This window comes from Megascapheus bottae, chromosome 5 (genome assembly GCF_031878675.1).
Source record: "Megascapheus bottae isolate mThoBot1 chromosome 5, mThoBot2.hap1, whole genome shotgun sequence".
Taxonomy (NCBI): domain Eukaryota; kingdom Metazoa; phylum Chordata; class Mammalia; order Rodentia; family Geomyidae; genus Megascapheus; species Megascapheus bottae.
The window spans coordinates 18848136-18876019 of NC_143513.1; the positions used below are offsets into that span (position 1 = coordinate 18848136).

A 27884-nucleotide genomic window follows, 5' to 3' on the forward strand; every position below is an offset into this window, starting at 1 on the left:
TAATGAGCAGGACTTCAAGCATCAGAAAGATACTTCAAATTTAACATAATTGGAAGTTAGTCCTCAGAAGAGATCCGGGAGCAAGTTACTATGGAGAGGGAAAAGATAATCGGTGTTAGGATCAACTTCCACAGAAGCTGACTTCTGTGAATGATGGTGGAGGTCAGGGACAGAGAGGAACTCTCCTGTAGATGTTCACCCCATGGCTCTGGCCTGTGGCTGCCGGGAGTATTACTGGTGCCAAATCACAGTCCATTAACTTTCAGAAGTCTGAACTCCCATAATTGTAAAATGCAGGTGGTGAGACCTGAGGGCTTTCACTGGTATGTGTCAGCCCTTTACAGAACTTCTGTACAGATTAGGTGAGATTTTTCAGGATCAAAATGTCTTATTTGCATCCTTGTCTCACCAAGGGAAATTAATAGACTGACTCCACGGTCAGAAGCTGCAGATCTTTTTTTCTTCTCTGGCAAATGTCTCCTCCCTATGATGTCTATATTATAACAAAGTGATCTAATGCTTCAGCATATCCAGGAAATCTTTTTGTCCCTTCTTACATTGTTAATGTATTTGCAAATTATTATTGGCTGCCCCGGTCATGATCAAATACAACTGATTAGTTGGCAATTAAAAGTTGTGTCCTTATATAAAACACTTTTCAGTAATATCAAGGTTGTTTTGTGGGGTTTTGTTTTGTTTTGATGTTATTACTGGGACTGGAGCTCAGGACCTGGGCATTGCCCCTTTGCTTTTTTGCTCAAGGCTCTGCCACTTGAACCACAGTCTCACTTCCAGCTTTAGCTGTTAGTTGGAGTCTCACAGATTTTCCTGTCTAGGCTGACTCTGAATCATGATCTTTAAATCTCAGCCACCAGCACCCAGTTTAATGGTATCTTTTTGTAAGAAGGAAGCATGAACCGCTTAGAGTTTGTACTCGTAAGAATTCTCTAATGGCAATGTGCCTCAAAGAGTCTTTGGACAAAGTTCAAGACTAAGTATTTTCTCACCTGACACATGTACTTGGAAATGCTAAGGAATATAATCAAAAAATTATTTCTGGTTGGGAGTGAGGCCTAGTGTGGTGTAGTAAGAGAGTGCTTGCCTAACATGCATGAAGCCCTGGGTTTGATTCCAGGGTACCACATAAACAGAAAAAAAGCTAGAAATGGCGCTGTGGTACAAGTGGTAGAACACCAGCCTTGAGAAAGCCCAAGGATAGTGCCCAGACCCTGAGTTCAATTCCTGGATTGGCAAAAATAAATCTTTCTGAAAATAGAGTATCAGGTAATCTTATTTCCTAAAAATTATCATATGCTAGCAGCTATTTTGGTGATAGAGTATCTCTATAGCACATCTCTTTATGAACCAACTTGACATTAAAGCAGGAATTTACAGTAAGATACTTTTCAGCTTTTGATCTCCCTTCCAGAAAAACAAGATGTACTTAAAACAACCATACCTCCACTAAGGACAGAAGACCCAGCTTAGTAATTGTAAAAACCTGCTCAGAATGTAGCAGTTTGCAGTTGTTCTGAAATATGTAGTCATAACTAGTTAGTATTATGAATACTTTGGTGATGAAAAGTTATTTCTTAAAGACACAGAATACTAAGAATGGGAAGTGAGCCTGATCTGCCTTCATGTGAAGCCTACACCCAATCTTAGTTTGCTGTTTTCCTTCACTTGGCTCATCACTTAGCACATAGACGCCCACTTCAGGTTTACAAACAGACTGCTTAATTTCTTTCCAAAGGGTACAAGCCCGTTAGTACCCTAAGCATTCCTGAAGATGCACTCAAACAGCCAGTGGCATTTTAATATTTCTAAGTGGCTCAAGTTTTGGATAATTACTTTGCCTCTTTCCTTTGCAAGATCTATTAGCCACCACATGTGTGCGTGCACTCCTTTGTGTCCCAAGACTTTACCTCAGGCTGTAAGCAGTATCCTTGAGCTTTTCTGTGCAAGGCTAGTGTTCTACCACTTGAGCCATCGCACCACTTCTGGCTTTTTTGGATAGCTAATTAGAAATGAGTCGTATAGATTTCCCTGCCTAGTCTGGCTTCAAACCATGATACTCAGATATCAGTAGCTTGGATTATCGGCATGATCCACCAGCACCTGGTTAGTTGCAGCTTTTAAATGTTCTTTCACCGGACAGAGGACAAGATCTTATTTGAAGAGAACAACATTCTATTTAGGTATGCTTATTATAATTGAGTTTTGCTATTTACATTTTTGCATGTTTTCATTTTGGCTAATTTACATTCAAGAAGTGAATATACTTCTCTCATACAGCTCTGTTTTGGTCATCTGGCCCATGTTAGTAAGAGGGTCATCACAGTCAGGGTTCACCAAGGTCTGTGAGTGGGTTGAAATCTTTACTATTAAGAGGGGAATGCAAGTCTCTGTATCAACCAATATTTTTTTCAAATGTTAGTTGTTGGACATCGAATAGGAATTTACAGTAGGCCACTGGGAGGTCCACTGACATTGAAATATAACTGTGAAGTGATCAGCATGCGAATAATGACTAGAACCTCGTCCAGGGATATTGTACATTAGGCCAGTCCCACATGCATTTGGTCAAGACTTGTTTCTGGCAAAATGGAGTAGAAACTGGAAAACACACCTGCTATACAAATAGAAATGTTAACTCATTTATCAATAATGCTATGTTAAAATCAAAGGCTTGCTAGGCAAATCTGGCTTTCATGTTTGAGGGAACTGCCAGGTGGTGGCTCATGCCTGCAATCCAGCTTCTCAGAAGACTGATATTTGATCATGGTTTGATGCCAGACAGGCAAAGTCTGTAAGACTCTTATCCCCAACAAATTAACAAAAAATGGAGAAGTGCAGCTGTTCTTTGTGCTAGCTCTTCTAGCCTTGAGAGAAAGAAGCTCAGAGATAGGATCCAGGCCCTGAGTTCAAACCCCAGGATTGGGGGGGGGGGGGGAGGGATGGTGGAAAGAACCAACATTACTGAGATGTGTGCCTGAATATGTGGAAAACACCCTTATTGTATCCTCTTTGCTCCAAGTTGCTTAAGAATTTGATCCTAAGAAGTTTTTTATACTTACAAGGTGTGTCATAGCATGCCAAGTGATCAGTGCATATTACTGAGCGAAATGAAGGAAACTCAGTCCCCATATGAGAGTGATGAGATTTGGTATACCATGTACAGTAAAATCTCACCTTAAAACTAAGACAATCTAGGAAGAAAATAGCTATATTAATATCAAAAATAGCATTCCCTCATGAAGAGCTTGTGGTTCAGCACACTGGGAAAATGATTTCCCTGGGAACTGGGATAATACTATTGACTAGAAAATTATAAGCATTTGACCCTGTTTATGGCAGAGATTCATGTCCATGAATTCTGTGGTTACATGTTGAAGATCTAATGTTTAGATCTGATTGATACTACAGCTCATACTGCCTTTTTTGTAAGTGTCCTTTTATATGGAGTAACTACCTCTCTCCTTCAGCCTTAATGAAGCAGGTGGTACAGTAAAACTCACAGTTCCACAGCCTAACTGACCTTTCCTTCTGGCCGAAGATTGAGGATGAACTGATGCTGGCACCAGGATTTGCAGCTGCTCCCTACCTGGACTACTCAGGCTACCACCAGTACATAGAAGAGATGCTGCCTCCTGAAAGTCCAGCCCTGTACGGCCTCCACCCCAATGCTGAAATAGAGTTCCTGACAGTGACTTCCAATGCCCTCTTCCGAACTTTGCTCGAGATGCAGCCCAGGAATGCGGTCAGCAGCGAGGAACTGGGACAGTCTACAGACGAAAAGGTAGAGGGTCCTTCTGTTTGTAAACTGAAGTCAAAACTATATGTACGTTGAAGCACACGTATCTTAACTGAGCAACTCAATGGCTTTTCACATGAACACTCATGACCAACACCTAGGTCAAATTAAGAACCTTTTCAATAGTCCATAAGGATATGCCTGCTCACTACCAGCACACACAGCTCCATGCCCCAGAGGTGATAAGGATGCTCACCCCTAACCACGCAGAAAAGATAATCTGTCCTCACATCAGCCTACTTGAACTCCACAGTATTCGGCCCCCAGGGTTCATTTTGGTTTTAGTATTCTATGACCCCATAAGTCTTACTTTTGTAAACATCTCATAGCCATATATGGTCTTTTATCAACGAATGCCAACTCTCAAAGGCTCTGAAAAGTCATTTCTCTTTAACAGTGAAGAGCAATTGGCAGCTCACAGAGTGTCCTGTTTAACAGGACTGCCCAACTTCCTCAAATAGTTGTTATCATCTCCATGCCTGCCAACAACCTGGGAGTTCATGGTTTTCTACCTCCTTGAGATTTTGTAATAGTTTTAAATCTGCAGTCATCTGCTGAGGAACAGCACTGACACCTTTTCACAGGCACACAGCACTGGATAGTCTCACTGGATACTTTTTGTTTGTGCTGTATATACACCTAGACTTGAACTCAAGGCTTCACACTGTCACTTGGTTTTCTTGCTTGTGACTAGTACTCTACCAGCATAGTGCCAGACTGAAATATGGCTGATGTGGTAAACTACAGATGGCATATTTTGGCCTAGGATGGCCTTGAACCATAGCCCCCTGGGTTCTAGCCACTTGAGTAGCTAAGATTACAGGCATGAGCCACTGGTGCCTAGCTTGATTGTTCTGTATTTTAATTGAGTTGTCCTTTTCTTAAGGATTTGTAACAAGTATTCAAGGTATGTATCCTTGGTTAGATAAATGAATTGCAAGTATGTAGCTCAGCTTTCCATCTCCTAAAATGGTTCTGGTTCTACCATTTCGTTGTGGTACTTTTTGTACATTACCTTGGGAGACTGGCATTCTTTAAAAAAAAAAAAGATTTTTAGTCCTCTTGAATGAGAAATGATTTTTTTACCTTCAGATTAAAACCTTGTTTCTCAGTAATTAAGTCTGAATAGCTGGTTTTCTCCAAATAAATTAGCCCTTATTGCACTCAAAATTATTAATCAGGATTTGATTGGCAAAGATTCAGGCTGTTCAAATAGAGCTTGCTAAACATTATTTGTAATTATGCTGCAGTCCCAGGAGCTAGCCAAATGATGTCCTGAAATAGAAGCAGAAAGGTAGATGGCAAACTTCTCAGTCTGGTTTTGCACTTCTATCTTTATATTACTAAGCAAGCTGGTCATTGAGCAAGGAAAGGCAGAAAGAGATAAAGCAAAGATGCCTAATTACCCCAAGAGAGCCTGGTAGACTGTAAGTAATCAAGGCAACAAGACTTTACAGAAATGCCACTGAATCTGCCAGATCTGGGTTGTACCAGATCAGTTTCAGAGATGAGCTTAGTTGACTTGCCAAGGCCAGACAGCTAAAAAAGATCAATGAAGGAAAACAAATCCTGGCTGACTCCAAGGTTGGTTACCCAACTACTACACATGTCTACCACTATTATAAATGGTACTAAAGTTTCAAGGTCTGATAAACTGCCCACCAGAATGCTATAGTTTACAAGCACAATGTCAGGAGTATTAGTAGTAATTGGACAAAGCAGGAAGAGGGGAAGCAGGCTTTTGTGGCTAGACTGTTTTATCTAATATTGGGGGCAGGGAGGGATGAGAGGTTATGAAGCCTGGGCTGTCCTCAAACTTCAAATCCTTCAACAACCCAAGAGCTGAGATGGTAAGAGTGCCAACATATCCACCTTAGGCTGTGTTTTTCAAACATTTGTCCTTCCTACATATCCACAGGCTTTCCCAGCTTACTGAAACCATAGCAACAGAATACGCAAAAGAATACTATGTGCTTATTATCTTCCAGCATAAATGTTTTATTTCTTCTGGGCAACAGTCACCGTAGTGTTCTAAATTGCCCTAAGAATTTCAGGGTAGCTGGTTGGAAAGAAATCGGGTACCAGCATTAGCTCATTGTTAAAGAGCGTCTTTGACTCACAGCATTTCTTAAGTAATTTCTTTTTCACTTACCAGAATACAGTAGCCAAATGATGGTCCTCTTACTTCCTGTGATCATTTATTTAGGTACAGATGACATGTCATTGGTAATCATTCTTCTATCACCTTAAGCATTAACAGCAAATAAACCACAAATAAATAGTGGCCCTGTCTCACGACAGTAGGGGCTAACAGAGAGGTGACTAGCATTCATACCTCTAGAGCAGGTATCTTTCAGATGCAGTCACAGGCATCTCTGAATGTTGTAGCTTACATAATTTCAAAGGGTACAGCATATCATTACTGTGAGCAAAACTGAAAGAAATCTGTGTGTGTTTAATGATTTAAGGTTAAGAACATCTTGGATGACATTTTGGAGAAAATTCCAGAAGAATTCAACATGGTAGAAATAATGCAAAAAACTTCAAACAGAAGCCCGTACGTTCTCGTTTGCTTCCAAGAATGTGAAAGGATGAATATTCTCATTCGGGAAATCCGTGTGTCACTTCAACAGTTAGACCTCGGCTTGAAGGTACATTTAGAATGGAACCAGAGGGAGCATTACTAACATTGAAAGGTACTTAAAGACCCTTTTTCTCCACGCAAGGGGGAGCTGACATTATCTCCTGACGTGGAAGCCCAGCAGTCTGCACTGAGTTACAACAGAGTGCCGGACACATGGAACAAACTGGCTTACCCATCTACATACGGCCTTGCACAGTGGTAAGCTGTTGCCTCTGCTGCCACATCTTTAATTAGCATCAGTGCAGATAGGCACTCCAAGGGGTCGCATAAAACCCCAAAGATCTACCCAATTATCGACCAGTAATTTTATTTGAGTCTCATGGGTACATTGCTTGGGGGGGGGGTAAAAAAGTAAAGAGCAAGACTTAAATTCTGCCTATTATGTGCTCATATACCAATTTCATTTGTGTTTCCCTCTCTGGTTTGTTGCTTCCAAAACAAAAACATTAGTTTGGGGAAATTCTGCCTCTCAACTGTTTGCTACTGGAAATAATACATCACAATACTTCTAATTTATAGTCAGTAATTATTTTCCTTTAACAATAGATTCCTTGCTCAGCCTTGCGTTTCACCAAAATATATACTACAGAGAGGAGAGGGCATCTTTCCCCTGCGACTTCCCTGTGTTCTTGGAATTTTTAACATGATGTGTCAACTGTGCTTCGTGTCCATTGCTGGTTAGCTTTAGTTACTGACTTCAGATTTTCTTTCTCTTCCCAATATTCACCTGTTTGTTGGATGTGCTGGTAGTGTTTCATGTCATATAGCCTGCCATTTTTACACCTGAAAACTTTGGCTGGTTATAAAAACAAATTCACACAGTTGGGCCAGCATCACTGTATACTGTCAAATTTTGCTGTGTCAAAGTTGCAGACTTTATAAGTGGAAGGTACCCTTAGAGCCCATATTGCAAGGCAGGTTATAGTATTATTCTGTGATATATATCCACTGATAAATTTGAATCTCTTTGGAAAACTCAAATCTTGTATCATTTCAGCTTCTATTTTACTTTTTTTCACTTCCTTAACTTTTCCTCAGATCACATATGCGATGACTGCAGATTATCTCACACCAAGGAGGCACTGCAGCCAGATATTGTCCCACCCTTGTTGAAATCTTAGATTTTGGTGGTTATCTTTGTCTAGAGCACACACTGTTCCTTTTTATCCTAAGGTATGTTTTTTAGAATCAGCTATTTTAAAGAATGCAATGCTAGCCAGAATATAGGCCTATGTTGTAAGCTAGTAGAAACTTTCCCTGGGATGTGCCAATCTTGAAGGTAAATATTTTCATCTGTATTTTTTCCTTGCCTTGGGTAAAACATCTTAGGCAGCCATTTCTGACATGGGGTGAAGGAGTCCCCCATTCACCCATTTCCTTTGTAACTGAACCAATGGTGTCAGAAAACCTCAGCAGTAGCCTAATGCCAGCTGGTATCTAACCATGTGCTCCATCCCTGTCGTCTTAGCCTTAAACCTACACTTCAAGATTTCTCCTATTTGCAAATTTTACCAGAGCCTCCTCGAGCCAGCTTCCCTGAAACTGGGTGTTTTATCTTTACCCAGTTGTGAAAGCTGGATGAGAGAATGTGCACAAGCAGCAGTTTCTCAAGGACCATCGCAGCATCCTGGACCTCAAGGTGGTCCTTGTTAGCTCAGTTCACATGGTGATGACCGGTGCTTACTCTGAGTAGTTTTTCCTCAAATCTCCAGTGTCCTGTCCTGATGGTTAACAACTATAAGGAAAATACCAGCAGGGAACACGCTAGTCCTTTGAATGGACAACATCTTAATCAGTGCTGTGCTTCCCTACAAACTCAAGCCATCCCTACTTTCTCCAAAGTCTTATTAGAAGACATTCCTTTCCTCAACAAATATACTTATTTCTTCCCACGTTCTGTTAACTAGGTTTAATGACCTCCTCTTGCGCTGCCGAGAACTTGAAACTTGGACACAAGATCTTGCTCTCCCAGCTGTCGTCTGGCTTTCTGGCTTCTTTAACCCTCAGTCCTTCTTAACAGGTGAGGTTGAAACCTGAATACTGACAGGGCTACATCCTGACAGGAGTCCTGCTTGCTCATCCTCAGGTGTCTATCTCTTCTGAGAGGGGGCAGGAAAACAGTGCAGGGATGAGGTTCACCTATGGCAAGGCCCCATAGTCTGTCCACTTTTCCACTCTACCAAGGTACTGCAAGAAAAAGCAGACAACTGGCTGTAACTGTTGCAGTACCCCTAGACTGAAAGGTGAGGTGGACCTACAAGCGTTAGTTTACCAGCAGCTCATAGGAATGTATATATACATACAACTTTCTCAGTCCTCCTCATTTTCCCCCCCAAAGCAATCATGCAAACCATGGCTCGAAAAAACGAGTGGCCACTTGACAGAATGTGCCTGACTATTGATGTGACCAAAAAAACGAAGGAAGATTATGGCCATCCACCACGGGAAGGCGCATACCTCCACGGGCTCGTCATGGAAGGTACACGGCCTGAGGGCTCCTAGGTGACACTGGGACAATGACGCTTGCCCCTCGGGATCCGCTCACCTTATGCTAGCGCTCCTCTTGCTTCTTCCTCTTTCCTTTGAGCAACTGACATGCCAAGATGTGGGTTTGTGTGAGCCAGGTTCTTCACATACTACAGTTGGAGAATCTGTTAGTGTCCTGGGATACCTGCAGACCTGTACTGATTAAGAAATCAACCCAAGATTTACTCCTATCAGCAGGTCTGGGCTAACATTTTCCAGTGAACGTCTCCAAGCCTTTGAGGGGAACAACGTTCTCATTTGTGTCTCTCTGAGGAGATTCGAGAATGCAAATTGTTTGGTTATGTAATGATTCGTTAGGGCATCTAGTCCTTGCCAAGATATCTCTTTAAAAATACCAAGTATAACGAGTGTGTGTTTTAATGAGAAAGCAATGGAGATGTCTCTTTTGTATATATGTTAGAGCTTGAAGTCAGTACTTCAAACTGTAGGCATTTTTACCAATGGTTGGCAGTCCCCCTTGAGTCACAGCTCTACCGCGCTAACTGGAAACAAGTCTCAGGTATTTGTCTACCCACACAGACCTTTGGTCTCCTAGTCAAAGAAGAGTGCCTGAATTTTTATAGAACTTGTTTTTTTCCAAATGATTTCAGCCAGGGAAATATCTATGCCTAGAGCACCAAGTTAATCTCTCTCCAACCTCAGTCATGGTCCGCTAGGTCACAATACCACTACCAGGTAAAGACATGACAAAACTAGTACATTTATTGCATTCAACAATTAGGACATTGGTACCAACATGCCTTGTAATTTCACCCCAGGTGCCAGATGGGACACCCAGGCAGGAACCATTGTTGAAGCCCGCCTGAAGGAGTTGAGGTCTACAATGCCGGTCATCTTTGCCAGAGCCATACCCATGGACAGACAAGAAACCAGACACACCTACGAATGCCCTGTGTACAAAACCAAAACAAGAGGCTCTACCTATGTCTGGACTTTCAGACTGAAGAGCAAAGAGAAAGGTGCTAAATGGGTGCTGGCAGGCGTGGCGCTGTTGCTTGAAGCGTGATTGCTGGAACATGCATCCTTCCGCCTCAGCTGGACTGCACTGTTCCTATGCACAGTAGTCTCTTCTATGGAAAGGTATACAACATTCCAGCTCATGTAACTTTCCTTACCATATGTACTCTTTTTTGACAGCATCTTTAAGAAGTTAGGAGTAGCAAATATAGAGAAAACTCTTAGAACCTGGCCATATTTGTGCTCAATGATTCTTAGCATTCCTTCATACCTTGCTGATGTCATGACTCAATGTAGTACAGTATCTCACATTTTGAACACATTCATAACCTCAAGAGCAATACAACCTCGGGGGAAGGGAACTAATCCTTATAGCTATCCGTCTTTAAATTAACCCTTAAATTCCTTTAACAGCAGCAGGCATGCCGAATTCTCCAGTGTCTGAAACTTTGACAGTTCACTTCTCATAGGTTTTAACAGTAACTCACATTCTGTGGTTAATTGCACTTTGTAATGCAGGGGAACATTCAGAATAAATTTCCAATGGTCCACAGGAGGATAAACTATGGTTTCAACTCGGTTATTCAGAATAAGGCAAAGTAATGATGCCTATTTTGGCTGGTAGAATAAGAGAATACAGTGTCAAAGGTAAGAACTGCATATACAGATTTCCTCTGTAACTTACCTGAACTTTTAACTTCACCTCATTTAAATTGTGCTTTTGAGTCACTGACAGATACGGCAACGGAGGTCTGTACAGCATGTACATATAGATTCCTCTTCTATTTTCCTGAGAAATCTTTTTAAGCATATAAACATTTTTTAAAGATAGTATTTAGAAACAGTAAGATCTCAAATAACCTTCTGTAAAAAAAACACAAGTGTAAGAAATCTTAGGCATCAATGGTCTGCATTCCTTGAAGTACTCTGGTGAGTTGACTGGTTCTTTTTTCCTCTCAATTGTCTTCTACCAGCTGCTTTTGTAAGCTGGGGAAAAGATGAGAAGTGTTTTTAGTAAGTAAGCAAAGAGGCAAACATAGAGCAGGGTTCTCTAAGCTAGGAAGCTGTGAGAATTCCATTTTCAGAATATACACCCCATATCCTGATTCCTTCTCGAACCACAAAGTCTGCTCTCAGACCACGGCAGAATTTCTCCCAGTCAGTCATTCTGTGACTACAGAAGTGATTTCCTGCCCCTTCCCTCTCTCAGTATTGCTACAGCTGCCTAGCCTTGCTTAGAGTCTCAGCCTGCATTATCTATTCCCTCCAGATGCATTTTACCATAAAAAGATAAATTTCCTAAGGAAATTAAACTGACCTGAGCTTCTCCAATGGAAAAAGACACAAAATAGATGATCTCAAGGATCAAGTTTGTATAAAAAAGCACAGGGTGCTTCTATTAAGCTGATAGAGACTTACCTCTCCAAATACTCTTTAACGTTATTATAACCGTAGAACTTTGCCAGGTGAATGAGAATCCCCGTGGCACAGCGGCCATCTCGCCTCCGACAGTAACTGCAATTGCAGATCCCACGGCAGGGAGGGCACATCCAATCCTACACAACAAATGTGGGCACACATGTCTCCCACAGGTTCTAATCATACACCCCAGGGGACCCACAGCCTACGAGGGGTTAGCACATGCAGGAGTGACCTTCCTTCTCAACTGCAAAGCTGCCAACCCCATGTTACACAAAAAAGAAGTTGACTATTTTGGGTGATCAGAGCCTCTATTAAGAAGCTCAAGAGCTTTTACACTTTTATGGTAGCCCCCTTCCTCAATGGCTTTGGAATCTCAAGATATGATGGAGGTGTAAATTCCAGCTCTGATCCCGGTGTGCACTGTTAAATCACTTACTATGGATTACATGTCGTAAACTGGGGGACAGTACATGGATCCTTCCCTATAACTGCTGCAGGAGAGGTTGACAGCACAGACGCTACCCTATCTGTCTCTTCCCTCAGTGATAGATGCTCATCCCCTTTATCAACCCAACAGACCCGTGTTCCTACCGGGTCTAGCAGCGCCTCTCGCACGTCCTCCCCGTAGCGGTTGCGCAGACACGGCCCACAGAACTGTCCTCGCACACCACAGCAGTCCTGGTTCCGACACACCGTCTTGGTGTCAATGGTCTTCTGCCGGCACTGATGGCACGTGTTTCCCTGGGGCACCGGGGACTGCCATTACTACATTACCAAGTGCACAAGGCAGCCCCTACTTCTCTTACCCAGAACCACCTGTGGCCTAGGATAAAATATGACGCCCTCCAGTGGAAGCCCTTTGGTTTTACACCAGAAAGGTACATTGGGGCAGATAAGACTGAGTAGGAAGTGCAAAAGGAATGAAAGCTACACACTGATGGAGGAGCAACCAGGAGAAAATCTGAGCCAGAGACAGCAGAACCCCACTGACAACCCCAAGCACCACCCACTCCAGACTGGGGACTGCAAGAATGCCTTCAGTTTATGTCCTCCGGACTTTAAAATGTCTGTTAATTTCTAAATGGTGGTTCAGAGGGAGGTTTTGCGGTTCTGTTTTTTTTTTTGGGGGGGGGGGAATAACAAGCATCTCAATCTTAACTCAATTCCTATCAGAAATTCTCCCTTTTCCTCACTCTTGTTACTCCTCCAGCACACTTTTTCAGTTTGGCCGAGTGCTTGCCTAGCATGCACAAAGACCCAGGTTCAATTCCTCAGTACCACATACAAAGAAAAAGCCGGAAATAGTGCTAAGGCCCAAGTGGTAGAACTCTAGCCTTGAGAAATCCCAAGGACAGTGGTCAGGCCCTGAGTTCAAGCCCAGGACTGGTACATACAGAAAAAAGTTTGTCTCCTATCTACCCCCAGACTATAGGCATGCATGCATGCTCACAGAGCCCTCTCTCTTCATAGAGTCACTGCACTGTTCTGGGTATTGTTACTCTTTAAACTCTGTTGGGGCTTTCTTATCTTTTCCCCCAATTTAGGATTAAGTAGGAAGGCCCCAACTGAGTATAAAGACCATGAGGCTTTCAAATACCAATGTCTGGGACGCACACTAAAGAGTCACAATCATGCAAATTATTCATAACGTATCTTACCAGAACTTTATCATAGATTTTATCTCGAACAGTTATGGCAACATTTTCCAAGTCGTCCTCAGTGATATCTTCCACTGGGCGATAAGAAGACAGGCGACGGCGTTGTCTGTACTTCTGGCATTTTCCCTGCAAAATGAACACCAGAACTTGGAATTAGATCCATGTTGGGCTGTTTACAACAGTCTGACAATCTCAACTTCTCAAGAGACCTAGCATCATTAACACCACTTCCTTTAGTGCTGACGGAGACACGTATTGAGAATTTGTCCTACAGGAAGCTTTCCTTCATAGAAGGAACACAACTATAAAGGAGGAGTATGGGCTCTGGGGTTCTGGTAATTCTGTAAAAATAGAAGTGAACTACACAATGGCCCAAACCTACAGTGTGAAGACTCCCCAATGACTGATAGCACATGAACTGCCCGCTACTAAGTCCAAGAAGACAGGGAAATCCTGTACTTCCCATGCTGCAGATCATCAAAGCCAGCTAGGGATGTTAGAGGCCTCTAGTTCTGTGCCTTAGTGGTATGGAATCAAAGCCAGGGCATCCTCCATGCTTGAACAAGGTTTTACTACAGAGCCATATCCCCTCGGCGCAGCTCAGGGACTATCTCAAAATGTACTACCCAGGGTATTACAATCATACCTTGAGAACCTGGTGGACATACATGTTCTCAACACTTACAGGCCTCCCAAATCCAAAACCCTGTACCTGTAACCAGCATGCCGGTCCCCATTTGAGCACTACTGCATGTAGACCAAGGATAATATATTTCAGTGAGAAAATACCCCACTAATTGTCTTCCTTCTTCTGAAAGTATAAAATTCTTCTGCAAATTTAGTAGTGGAGAGGGTGAAGTTTTCCAGGGCAAATTTCTCCGGGGGCCGTGCACTCCGGGTTGGGTTCATACGCCGTGTGATCTGTCCCTCTGAGAAGGCCCGCCGCACTGTTTTCTTCTTCTGAAACCAAGTATACAGACATCTGTAACTGGGGACTTAAAAGAGTCTGGTGACCATTCAGTTAGGTATCTGGATTGGTCTGAATAATTAGAGGGAGTTCTACTTACAGAAGCTGAGGCCGGGGTTCGCACTGGGAACAAATCTGGCATTGAGTTCAATTCTGCCAATAACTGAGCGAGCTGGGTTTGGAACACAAGAAAAGATCTCACGTCAATCATTTGTTATCACATCTACACACCACACCCTTGCCAGAAGACTTCTGGTTTTCTACTCAAGCGCTTGCATCAATCTTTGACAGTTCTCACAAGTAACAAGTAAAAGATTTTCTCTTTAGTAGTGAGAAATCTGGTGCCATGCATCTGAGCCAAATTTATGTTTGAGCCATGTCCACAGCAGCAAAATGATACAATGAAGACAATTCTGAAATGTCCAAGTCCAAGATCGGGAGGCTCAGTTCCTGACTCAGCCACCAATTTAGCAGTGATACCCATAAATAGATTTACATACCTGGGTCTCCCATTTTCAGCATGTTCAACAAAAGACTTAACTAGATGATTCTAAGTAACAGAACTCTGATAAAAGAAGGTTTAAAAATTTCTGAATTTTGAAATGAATACCTAGTCATACCAAGCAACTAGCACTAACATGCCAATCAGAGAAAATAATTGGGTTTCTTTTCAAATTATATTACGTGTTAGATTTATATAAATATATGGATAGTACTGAAACAAATAGTTCTTACTAGAAAGGATGTAGATAGATATAGTTCCTATACTCCTAGCTACTCAAGAGGCTGAAATCAGAGGACCAACGTTTGAAGTCAGTCTGGGCAGAAAAGTCTAGGAGACTATCTCCAGTTAGCAAGCAAAAGACCAGACTGGAGGCATGGCTCAAGTGATAGGGTGTCAGTTGTGAGCAAGCAAGAGAAGAGGTCTCAGTACTGACACACCAAAAATACACTTTAAAAAACTTCCTTTTGGGCCGGGAGTTGGGCCTAGTGGTAGAGTGCTTGCCTAGCATGCACAAAGACCCGGGTTCGATTCCTTGGTACCACATACTTAGAAAAAGCCAGAAGTGGTGCTGAGGCTCAAGTGGTAGAGTTCTAGCCTTGAGAAAGTCCAAGGACAGTGCTCAGGCCCTGAGCTTAAGCCCAGGACTGGCCAAAAAAAAAAAAAAACTTCCACCAACCACATGGTAATACATGACCCCCAACACAGTAATACCACATATTTTCTTAAAAGGAAAAAAAAAATTTAATGCCTCAAAATGAACAAAGTGATTCCCACTGGTAGAAACTTTTAAAATTCTGAAGTTACTGACCACTTATTAAAAAAAAGTTATGGGGACAAAAATATCAGGAGGGGTATCACTGTGTGTAAAGTAATACACCTTCTATCTGGCGAATATAACTGCAACCCCTCTATTAATTCCAATAAAAAATATTTAAAAAAGTTAAAGATTTCACCTTCTTGCATTTGTTCTAATAAGAACTTTTTTAAGTGAATTAAAACCACTGAGGTTGCTTCAATTCCTCAATCTTTCCCCATCCTTCACACAGTGTATTCACAGAAGAGCAGCTTCCAGACAAAAGCCACCATCCTGCTTTGCCTATGGCTATTTTGTTTAGTGAAAACCAACAGAGAATTTCCTCTTCATTACTTTCTGCCTGAGTGCAGCTGTCCAGCCGGGTCCTCCCCCTAATTGTGGCTGACTTCCAACTGAACCTGACATTCAGTAATTCCTGTCGGTTCCTACCTCTTGGTAAGGGGTTAGAAATGGTCCTAGAGTCTTTCTATTCCAAACCAGAGCTAATTGTGTAATAACTGCCTTGGGTTCTAGAAAAGGGAAACAGAGCCCCCTCAGGACTCCTTCGTGAGAGAAGCTGTGGGGATTGAGCTGCAATGAGGGCCTGCCTGATCCTGGCACGCACAGCCTGCAAGGTCTTACTTACCATGGCCTTGTTCTCCTTGATGTTCATGGTCCTCTTCTGCAGGGCCTCCGAGCTCTCCTGGCTCTCATCCCTCAAGTCATCCTCGGACTCCGAGGCAGAATCGCCCCTTTCCTGTGCTGCTCTACAGTTTCTGTTTCTTCCGAGGATGTGTTTACTGTCCTGTAAGTGAGGGCTTGCAAATGACAGCTCAGAAGAGCCATTTTTCTCTGACTTTTTTGCCAACTTCTTGGTGGGAAACTGGAAGGCCACTCGAAGACCAAGGCTGCTTCTTTGAGACCTCCTTCTTGCAGGGATGGCTTCATTCTCTTCCTCTCTTGCCTGAGAGGTTTTCTTCTCACTCATAACTGATGGCATGAGCTAGCAAAGGAAGAAAAAGGACAAACCTGTGGTCTACAAACATCTAACAGAAAGCAAAACAAAACAACCTAAAACCCAAATCAAAACCAACATGGAAACTACTGTGGGGGCTGGGAGATTATAGAGCTCAGTGGTGTGCTGTGGGGCCAAACACACACACACACACACACACACACACACACACACACACACACACACACACACATTTTGGTTTTATTTGTTTGGAAGAAGATAGTGAAAAACTTCTACTTGCTATTACTAGTTATCCACGAGAAGAGCTTTATTTAAACCTACAAAGGCATGCTATTAAATTCAAAGCTCAGATGATCCAGCACTGAACCACACACCAGTCCTGCTGTGATGTGAGCAACGCAGTGGCAACACTGGGCTCTTCCACAGTGGGAAGTGGGCAAGCTTCTGGCACATCGAAGCCCAGTGGAAAGAGTAGTCAAGAGAGTGTGTGAATGACAGAGTGACTTCCAGACAAGCCAGGGACAAGGAGCGAATCCCAGCACAACATCTCAAGCATCCGAAATAGGGCTCGTGGCAGGAGAGCTGTCTTCACCCAGTAACCATGGTGTAGGCAGAGGACTTGCCAATGAGGTGAGAGAGATGTCCTCAACCCAGTGTGCCTTCAGTCTAGAGGCAGGCTCCCTCTCTACTCAGATAGTGCTACAAGCAGTCATAGAGTACCAGTCTTGTCTGACTGGTACTATCTTGTCTGACAGCACAAGAAAATCTCATCCCACATTTTTGCGCATGCGCATGAACGCGCGCGTGCGCGCGTGTGTGTGTGTGTGTGTGTGTGTGTGTGTGTGTGTGTGTGAGAGAGAGAGCGCGAGAGAGAGAGAGAGCGCGAGAGAGAGAGAGAGCGCGAGAGAGAGAGAGAGAGAGAGAGAGAGAGAGAGAGAGAGAGAGAGAGAGAGAGAGAGAGAGAGAGAGAGAGAGCGCGCGAGAGAGAGAGAGTATAAGCCAGTCCTGAGACTTGAACTTAGGGCCTGGGTGCTTTTCCTGGGCTTCATTTGTTCAAGACCACTTGAGACATAGCTCCATTTCTGACTTTTTGGTGGTTAATTGAAGATGAAAGTCTCAAAGACATTCCTACCCAGGCTGCCTTTGAAGTGCAACCCTCAGATCTCAACTTCCCAAATTGCTAGGATTATAGGTGTGAGCCACCAACACGCTGCAGTTTTTTAAACTCCATATTGTACAAGTCTCAATGTGAAGACTTTGGTTATACAAGTGAGAACTGTTGGGAGGGGACTGTAACAGGGTGATGAGGTGCTTGAGATTCAAGACAATCTATAAGAAACAAGAAAGACAGACTTCAATGTGTCCCATCAACGACACCTCAGTGGCTTCCTTAGTGGATCACAAGTGAGAAAACTCACCCTGGCAACTATTCAGAGTGCTGACAAGGGCAGAAGCAGCAGGCCGAACCCACCTAAAGACTTGGCTTCCTCCTCACCAAAACTCCTCACCAAAATGAGTTGGATTCATCTGGGGTGAGGGGTAGGGGGAAAGCAGCTGAAAGCCAGCCCTGGTGTGCCATCACACACCTTACCACATAAACAAATAAGAATACACTGTTCCTGGAGTCAGATGGCACTTTATAGCAGGTTTCTTTCTATGTGATTCCAGGAGTAAGAGATGAGGTGACAGAGAAGAACAAATGATGGCAATCACAAGAGTTGTTCATAGGACAGTTAAAAAGCACAGAGAAACCATTAAAAAAAAAAAAAAAAAAGACATTCCAGGCCGGGAGTTTTGCTTAGTAGCTTAGTGGTAGAGTGCTTGCCTAGCATGCATGAAGACCTGGGTTTGATTCCTTGGTACTACATCCATAAAGCCAGAAGTGGTGCTGTAGCTCAAGTGGTAGAGTACTAGCCTTGAGGAAAGCCCAAGGACAATGCTCAGGCCCTGAGTTCAAGCCCCAGGATTGGCAAAAAAAAAAAAAAAAGACACTCCAGAGAAAAACTGGAAGCAGTCCCAACTCAAGCTCCAGGGCTAAAGCCCGTGGCCCAGGTGACTAGCTGCGTGAGAAACCATTAGATCCACCCTGAGGATTTGGTGACAATGATCCCTATGTGGCAAGCTAGCATTGAAAAGAAAAGCATCATTGATCCCGGACAGTCCAGCACCATCTCAAGAGGACACCTATCGTTTGACACTGGGCTGCTCCAAGAACCTGAAAACAAGGTTCCATCTCAAGCCAGGGAGCCTGGTTTTGTTTTGGGGTGAATAGTTTGTTAGAGGCTAAGCCCATCTGTTCATTATGACCCCACATGAAACCAGAAGGGACATTTTTCTAACAGCAAAGCACAACACAGAAACATAAGGAATATGCAAAAGGCAACATGACTCCCCCCAAAGTCTTTAATTCAATAACTGAATCTAAAGATAAGGAAATGTTTGAAATGCCAAAGAGTTTTTACAAACCTATTCGTAAAAGCGATCAATGAGATGGGCACAGACGGTGGCTCATACCTGTAATCCTAGCTACTCAAGAAGCTGAGATCTGAGAGTCACAGTTTGAAGATAGGCAGAAAAGTCCTAAAGACTTTTACCTCCAACTAACCACCAGAAAGCTAGAAGCTCAAGTGGTAGAGCACCAGTCTTAAGCAAAAAAGCAAAGGGACAGGCTCCCAGGCCCTCCGTTCAATACCAGCACAGACACACAGATACACACGCACATATCAATAAACTCAAAGATGACTCAGATAAACATAGGAAAAACCTCAGTTCAAGACTTGGACAAAAAAAATCTAACGAAGACAGACTCTGAAAAACAAAAATATGGAAAATGAAAAGCTCAATAAACAAAACTCATTGAAAGACAGCATCAGTACAATAGAATAGAATCTCAGAGACTAAAGAAAAGTGAAGAAAGTATGACACTCAAATGGCTTTAATAAAAGAAGAAAAAGATAAGTACAAATGAAGATTTTGGATAAACGGACAAAAATTATGAATATATAAGGAATACGAATCCATAAGGTATAAGGAAGTAACAGGCTGAAAGCACAGAAAACTTATTCAATTACAGAAGATAATTGCCCAAACTTAAGAGAAAGAAATGTATATCCAAACACAGGATGCATTTGGAACCCAAACAGACAGGACCAGAAAAGAACCAAGAGTTCAGTGCAAAGCAAGAATACTGAAAAAGCTGTAAAAGACGACAAGCCTCTAACAAAGAGAAGACTCCAGAATAGCTGAACTTTTCAGCAGAAACGCTAAAGGCTGATGTATTTTAAGCCTTAAAGCAAAATAACTGTCAGCCCAAATTAATACAACCAACCAAATTATCTTTTAAAATCGTAGGAGAAACAAAGATCTTTCATGATAAGTATAAACTAAAGCAAGTATGACCCCTAAGCCAGTACTGCAGAAAATACAGAAATACTGTACCCAGAAAAGGAAGCGAAATACACCAAGCTGCAGAACTCAGAAAATTATACATCTTAGCTGGCTAGATAATGTTTGATTCTCTTTTGTTTATTAACTCAACCAACAAACTCCTAAAATGACAAAGGGAGAAGAAACAACTTTCAATACTAACCCTAAATGTGGGCTGGGCATAACTGAGGATGCATATAATTCTCCTTACATAAGAGGCAGACATCAGAGGATTGTCAGTTCAAGGGAGCCTGGGAAAAAATTTAACATTCTATTTCGAAATTAAGATGTGACGTAACATGGGAGGTAGATGCAGAGAGAGAGATTATGGTCTAAGATTAGCTTCAAGCAGAAGTGTGAACCTGGGGTGGGGAATAGGGGAGGGGGACTTGGAGCATGGCTCAAGTGGCACAGTCTCTGCCTAGCAGGCATGAGGTCCTCAATTCAAATGCTAGTACTGTTACTTGCATGTAACGCTGTAGTCATAATTGCAGACACAAAAACAAAGAATTGTCTCAGCAAGGCAAAATACCTCTGTGTAAAAGGATAAGCTATTCTATCAGGGGAAGTCCCAGCATGAAACCACACAAGAGCAGAGGGGTGGGGGTGCTGCAACCTTTTATCCCTAATGCAGCAGGCCCCACCCATCTGCTACTGGGGCCAAGCTCCAGTTCACAATCTGCTCACAACTGGCTAGTGTGAAGAACCTAAAAGCATTTTTTCTTAAAAAAAATAGAGAGTGTGGCTTAATTAACAAAAATAGGATGTCATAACAGGAATGGAAATAGGATGTAACTGAAACTTAATGAGTTTATAATAGGATGTTCTGACAGGAACAGGAGTAGAATGTAACTAAAATTTAATGACCTTTCAATAGGTGTCTTAACAGAAGCAGAATAGAATGTAACTAAAATTTAATCAGCAGGAGACAAGCAAGCCACCTGAGCAAAGTAGGAACTTTTCTGAACAAGGATTTTCAGAAAATTGGCAGAAAGAAAGCAACCTACTTTGATAGAAAAGATGGCTTTTCTTTAGTGCCATAAAATATATATATGTAAATGATTTTAACTCTGAAAAAAAGATAGAAACTGAGTGGATTATAGAGTAAGATCTGATTATGCCTTGACTCCAAGTAATTGTCTTCAGTAACAAAACATTTCATGTTTTGAGAAGTACAAAGATAAAAAGCAAATGATAAAAAGCAAATAGAATCTGACACAAACAAGACAGTTCCCGCTGTCTTAAAACTACCAGCCAAAATTAATCAGAAGGGATAAAGAAGGTCACTTCAAAGTATTATAGGGAAAAGACTGAAAGAAGATGGGCTGGAAATAAATACACACACCAAATATTGATGCAGTGAAATTTTATGAAACAAATACCTCTGGCATAATAGGACCAAAAAAAAAAAAAACCACATCTATGCAATGATCCCACCACCAACAGCTGTGGAATAACTTTTCTTCTCAGCAACCCCAAGAATACCCACATTTTAGGCAATAAACCAAGTATAAACCATGTATAAAAAAATCAGATTCTGGTATCCTCTCAGATCATAATGGAATAAAATTAGACATCATGAGCACGAGAAACTATATAAATTATAAAAACAAGTGGAGAAAGACTAAGCTTGAATGATCAGTAAGTCATAGAAGAAATTGGAATGTGACTCATATCTAAAATACATCAACAGCTCAAAAAAAATCAAACCACTCCAAACCTAATCCCAAAGAAACAACCATCCCATTAAAAGGTGGGCTAAAGACTTAAAGGGAGTCTTCTCTGAAGATGAAACAAGAATGGCCTATAAACACATGAAGAAATGCTCGACATCTCTGGCTATAAAAGAAATGCAAATCAAAACAACTCTGAGACTCTACCTCTCTCTAGTTAGAATGGCCATTATCAAGAAATCCAGTAATAACAGATGCTGGCTACTCATTCAACCATTATGGAAAGCAGTATGGCAGTTACATAGAACTCCCCTATGACCCAGCAATTCCACTCCTTGGCATTTACCCAAACTTCCAGAAACAAGGACATATTAATCCACTAGCACAACGATGTTCACTGCAGCACTATTTACCATAGCAAAGATATAGAACCAATCCAGATGCTCCTCAGTTGATAATTGGATCAAGAAGATGTAATATTTACACACAATGGAATTCTATAGTGCCATCAGAAAGAATGACATTGTTTATACACAATGGAATTCTATGTTGTTGTCAGAAAGAATGACATCGCCCCACTTGTAAGGAAATGGAAAGACAGAAAAAAATCATATTAAGTGAAGTAAGCCAGACTCAAAGGAACATAAGCTCAATAGTTTCCCTCATTTGTCATAATCAGTAGAAACCTCAGGATCTCCTAGCAGAGATTTACAATAGAACAAAATCTAGATACATAAGGCCATATAGTATGATGGTAAATGAAAGGACCTCCAGGATATAGAAACAAAAGCCATATAATGAATAATTGTTGTCCTTAATGTACTATGTTATGTCTCATCTCTTTTGCTGTTCCTTATATGCTTGATTGGTTATTTGAAACTGGATAGGGAAGGGAGGAAAACAAGATGAGGGGCAGGGGTGAGGGGAAGGAAATGGGGACCAAGACATGAGAAAGGGTATCAATGTATGTGAAATAATGCACTTTCTATCTGGTGAATATAATGTAACCCTTCTTTAATTACAATAAAAATATATGGAAAAAAAGAATGGTATTGCCCCATTTGTAAGGAAATAGAAAGACCTGGAAAAAATCAAAGTCAAGTAAGCCAGACTCAAAGGAACATAGGCTCAATGGTTTCCCTTATTTGTCATAATCAGTAGAAACCTTGGGCTTTCCTAGCAGAGATTCACAATAGAGCAAAACCTAGATATTTAAGGCCATATAGGATGACTCTAAATGGAAGGTTCTCCAGGATATAGAAACAAAGGCCATATAATGAGTGATTGTTGTCTTTAATATACTATATTATTTCTCATCTCTTCTGCTGTCCCTTGGTTATCTCATATTATTACAGTATCTCACCTTGTTATCTGATATACTGTATATATGTTTATTTGTTTATTTGAAATAGGATAGGGAAGGGGGGAAAACAAGATGAGGGGCGGGGTTGGGGGAGGGAGATGGGGACCAAAACATGAAAAAGGTATCAATGTTTGTGAAGTAATGCACCTTCTATCTGGTGAATATAATGTAACCCTTACAATAAAATATATATTAAAAAAAGAAATTGGAATATGAGAATGTAGCATTTCTACAATCAAGCCTGGCACACAGAGGCTCACACTTGAAATCCTAGTGACATAGGAGGTGGAGATCAGCAGCACCTTGGTTCAAGGCCAGCCCAGGGTAGAGTTAATGAGACTCCAATAAGCTGAGCAGAGGCAGGCCAGCTTGTCATCAATAGGAAGACTGCAGGGTAGGATAGCCCAGGATCAAAAAACAAAATGCAAGACCCTGTCTTTCAAGGCATTAACACACACACACACACACACACACACACACACACACAGAGCTTTCCAAGTACCAGGTCCTGAAATCAAATCTTAGTATAATTTAAAAAAAAAAAACTAGAAACTTTTTCTAGAAACAAGTGAAAATGAAAATACAACTGGCTAGAATCTCCAAGATACAATGAATGCAGTGCTAACAGGAAGTTTTAAACAGAAAAATATGATGTAGCTCAGGCTCTTAAAAAAAAAAAAAAAAAAAAAAAAAAAAGAACAGTTGGATACCCATCACTCACATCTGTAATCCTCACTACTCAAGAAGCTGAGATCTGAGATCTGATGATCACAGTTCAAAACTAGCCCAGGAAGAAAAGTTTGTGAGACTCATCTCCAATTAGTAATCTCAAAGCTGGAAGTAGTGTCGGGTACGAGTGGCTCATGTCTGTATTCACAGCTACTCTGGAAGCTAAGATCTGAGGATCAAGGTTCAAAGCCAGCCCAGGAATGAAAAGTCCATGAGACTCTTATCTCCAATTAGCCACCAGAAAATCGGAAGGGGCGCTGTGGCTCAAGTGGTAGAGTGCTAGCCATGAGCTGAAGAACTCAGGGACAATGCTCAGGCCCAGAGTTCAAGTCCCACAACTGACACTCCCCACCTCCACCCCCCACCCCCCCAGCAAAAAAATAAAGCTGGAAGTAGAGCTGTAGCTCAAGTGATAGAGTACAAAAAGCTTAGCATTTTTGTGCTTGAGCACAAAAGCTTAGGGACAGTGCCCAGGCCCTGAGTTCAAACCCCAGCACACACATGCACATGCATGTACACACACATACATGTACACACACAAAAAAAAAACCCCAACAAGCCAAACTCAATCAGTAGATAAAAATAATATCAGGAAAGAAATTAATGAAAAGGAGACTAAAAACCAGCAATGCATCTAAGAGTTGATTCTTTGCAAAAAATAAACATGATTGACAACACCTTATCAACCTATGAAAAGACAGGTATTTACAATAGATACCACTGAAATGGGGAACCAAGAATGGATAAAATTTCAAACACACAGAACCTGAACCAAGAGAATATAAACTATTTACAAAAAGACAGATTCACAGGTGACTACTAGACTTTTAAAGAAGTAACATAGTAACATCAGCTAACACCTGTAATCCTAGCTACTCAGGAGGCTGAGACCCAGTTCAAAGCCAGTAACCACACCACTAGAAATCAAGGTTGCAGAGGCTCAAGACACCTGAAATAAACTATTCTGCCAGGACCTGAAAGCCACCTTGGCTGTGTCCCCCAAAGACAAAGGGAAGATAGAGATTGTCGCTGAGAGAACTGAATGGTGGACCAGGGATTGATCCTGGTATAGTGACTTTTATATTAGGTTAATCAGTTTGGATGATAAATAGAAGAAAAAGTGAAACTTTTTTCTTTGCTTTGGTTTTTTTGAGGGGGAGCTGTTTTGATTCCAGTCCAAGGGCTCAAACTCAGGGTCTGGGTACTGTTTCTGAACTTTTTTGCTCAAGGCTAGTACTCTAGCCACAGCAAGAGCCAGAGCTCTACCTCCAACTTTTTGGTTGTTAGGTGGAGATTAGAATCTCACAGACTTTTCTGCCTGGGCTGGCTTTGAATCGTGAGATCCTCAGCCTTCAGAGGAGTGAAGTAAAACTACTGCTCAGAAACAAGACTAACAATTCTGTGACCCAAGATTTCATGCTGCTGTTATTACCGTGGCTTCTGAGGTACCGCCTGTGCTCAGCTCACTCTGTGTAAACCCTTCAAAGTCCTCAGTGTCAGAGTCGGTGTCCTCAAAAAAAATCCTCCTCAGCTCTTCAGTGAGGTATTTGGAATGGAAACTTTGCACATCCTGCTGAATTAAAAATACACATGTAAAAATGAACTATACAACTACAACTTGTGGGTGGGGAGAGGAGGGAAAAACTGGGAGAGAATGAGGGAGGGTGTGATATTATGGGAAAAAACCACAAATATACACATTAAAAAAAAATATATATATATATATCAGTACCAGTAGCTCACTGGCTTTACAGAAGGTTGAGATATAAAAATTATGGTTTAAACCATCTCAGTCAGGAAAGTCTGTGAAAGCCCAGCACAGTGACTCACACCTATAATCCTAGCTACTTAGGAGGCTGAGAGATGAGGATCCCGGTTCAAAGCAAAACCCAGGCACTACAAATGTAGCCCATGAGACTCTTATCTCCAATTAATCACCAGAAAACCAGAAGTGGCGCCGTGGCTCAAGGGGTAGAATGGTAGCCTTGAGCTGAAGAGCTCAGAGACAACACCAAGCCCAGAGTTCAAGTCCCATGACCAACTCCCCCTCTCCCCCAGCCCCCAAAAAAGTCTGTGAGACTCATCTCCAGTTAATCAGCAAACAGCTGGAGGTAGAGCTGTGCTACCCTTGAGCAAAACATCTCAAGGACAGCATCTAGGGTCTCAATTCCTGCCCTGGGATTGGCACAAAAGAAAAGAAAACCATAAATACCCTTGTAAGCCAGATGTACTAGTGCTGGCTGTAATCTAGTACTTACGAGGGTAAGACAGGAGGATCTCAAGTTTAAGGCCAGCCTAGACTAGACAACAAGAGCCAATCACAACAATCAAACAAAACAACTACCACACATTACAGAGACAAGAAACAGAACAGAAGTTACAAGGGAACACACAGTGGAGAAATACTGCTCAATGACAAGCCTGCCAGAGATGATGGGAGTGTTCTACACTGAACCATGCCCTTAAAATGGGTAAGATGACAAATACTGTTTAAAGCATGTTACCACAATAAGCACCTTACCCCCCCACACACACACCCTTTCTCACATATGCACACACACATTTTCTAAAGCTTAATGTTGTGGTCTTAGTGACTGCCGGCATGCTGGTGGTATGATATGTTACTGGAATTCGGTGTTCTGCAAAACCTAGACAGAGGGCAGAAACTGCCTGGCTAGCATGCCTGGCAAAAAGAAGAGAAATTTTTAAAACTGACCAACCTCAAGAGAGACTTCCCGTGGCCTCCTAAAGGCGCGGTCATCTAGCAGGACTCAATTGTGTCCCAGTTTCTTCTCACCCAGGATGCAGCAATGACCGATCCACATGTGCTTGCAATCCCATTTCCTCCTGCCTTTCCCTGACTAATTATACCTTTCTTCCAACTCTGACATCTCCAAGGGGGGGAAAAGTAGATGTAACAGACGAGTGGAAAAATAAACAGTCAGAAAAAATATGCCTACAGCTAGCATTCTTTAAACTTAAAAATGTCTCCTATGACTTATTATGGGTAATTGGAGTACGTTTCCTCGGCACTAAATTACTTTGTTCCTTTGTTGATAGCTGTGGTGCAGCTGCTTGAGAAAAATAAATACCCAGGCAGAAGGGAAGTTTCTTTGGTGACATTCAAATTGTACTTAAGGGGACCAGAGTCAATGACACACTCTGTGTGCAATCTCAAGACGCTTCTGTTGGCTGGTTAAATGGATCACAAACGTGTGGGGTCAAACAGCAGGCCAGGCTGCTCATTTTGAGAATAAGTGGTGCAAAGCTGGCTGCTGAGGAACCCAATGAGTGTGTGAGTGCAGTCAGGGGACGGGTTCCCAGAGCCTAGACAGTCCCTGAGGGCTGATTTAGGCAAGGATGCCTGTGTGTACATTTAAGTAAATATCCAAAGCAGCTCCCAGAGCTTGAAGAGGACAGGTCAAGATTTGGAATGGCCAAGTCCCACCTCTGGTATGTTCTCATCTTTGGGCCATTCGCATGGGGTAGTGGGCAGCCTGGATATCTTTGGTGATTATTCCTGATGGCATTAATCACATGATTTAGCTGTACCTTACACTGAAACAGTAATTCTGCCTCATTTGAGGATCTACTGACCAAGAGCAGCCAAACAATAATAAATAGCAAGCAATCGAAGCATGGCAGCTCAGGCTAATAATCCTAGCTACTTGGGTTGTGGACATTGGGACGATCCTAGATCGAGGCCAGCCTAGGCAAAAAAAGTTCTTGAGACCCCATCTATATTAACCAATACACACCTGGGCATAGTGCTTCATGCCTGTCATCCCAGCCATCCAGAACTCTAAATAAGGAAGATCATGGTTCAGGTAGGCTCATGCAAAAATAATGAATGGAATGTGCCTTCCTAGCGTGTGCAAGGCCCCGAGTTCAAATCCCAGCGCCACCAAAAAGCAGAAGTAATTATAAAAACAAAAATTGCCAATCCACTTGGCACGGATGAGCTCACAGTCAGTTCCCCAGTTGTGACTGGTTGTGTTTAAAGCACTGCGTGCTGCTCTAAGTACTTCCCTGATCTTCATTTTGTGAATATATAGTATGCCCCCCAAATGCAGGGGATGCCCTGAAAGTATAGTAAAAGGGAATGTGCTCAATGGAGGCCTTCAGGTGAATATTTGAGACCTACTGACTGAAACCCTGGCAGCATGTCTTTAGCAGAAGTTGGGTGAAATTATGGAAACAATGAATGAAACATCCACAGCACAGCACACTAAGCTTTATCCTGAGCACTCAGGTATTCCTCACTGGTGGTCGTGGAACCATGTTCCATGAATACACCACAGACCAGCGGGGCACACTAAGATCACAGCAACAGCTGCCAACAGGACATTCTATGAGATCTCAAAGTGGGAAACTAAGGACAACATGTAAGTCTGCATGTAGGATACTTGG

At 42.1% G+C, this 27884-nt stretch overlaps 2 protein-coding genes across 5 annotated transcripts in view; one reads left to right on the top strand and one right to left on the bottom strand.

Annotated features, from left to right (window-relative positions):
* Dnah11 (dynein axonemal heavy chain 11) overlaps nucleotides 1-10193 on the top strand; it is a 261208-nt gene extending 251015 nt beyond the window's left edge. Inside the window, exons 77-82 of the mRNA XM_090332210.1 lie at nucleotides 3557-3799; nucleotides 6283-6465; nucleotides 6541-6656; nucleotides 8366-8478; nucleotides 8797-8937; nucleotides 9764-10193. Of these exons, the coding sequence (XP_090188336.1) occupies nucleotides 3557-3799; nucleotides 6283-6465; nucleotides 6541-6656; nucleotides 8366-8478; nucleotides 8797-8937; nucleotides 9764-10011 (1044 nt within the window). The 3' untranslated portion in view covers nucleotides 10012-10193. The remainder of the gene's footprint in view (nucleotides 1-3556; nucleotides 3800-6282; nucleotides 6466-6540; nucleotides 6657-8365; nucleotides 8479-8796; nucleotides 8938-9763) is intronic.
* A 126-nt stretch (nucleotides 10194-10319) lies between these two features.
* Cdca7l (cell division cycle associated 7 like) overlaps nucleotides 10320-27884 on the bottom strand; it is a 129080-nt gene continuing 111515 nt past the window's right edge. For 3 of the 4 annotated variants that reach the window (XM_090332739.1, XM_090332737.1, XM_090332740.1), the window contains 8 exons: nucleotides 24907-25047; nucleotides 15954-16310; nucleotides 14110-14181; nucleotides 13832-14002; nucleotides 13043-13168; nucleotides 11976-12125; nucleotides 11382-11518; nucleotides 10320-10949 (listed from right to left, as the gene is read on the bottom strand). In XM_090332739.1, the coding sequence (XP_090188865.1) occupies nucleotides 10919-10949; nucleotides 11382-11518; nucleotides 11976-12125; nucleotides 13043-13168; nucleotides 13832-14002; nucleotides 14110-14181; nucleotides 15954-16310; nucleotides 24907-25047 (1185 nt within the window). In that variant the 3' untranslated portion in view covers nucleotides 10320-10918. The remainder of the gene's footprint in view (nucleotides 10950-11381; nucleotides 11519-11975; nucleotides 12126-13042; nucleotides 13169-13831; nucleotides 14003-14109; nucleotides 14182-15953; nucleotides 16311-24906; nucleotides 25048-27884) is intronic. The other variant, XM_090332738.1, reaches the window with a different exon arrangement.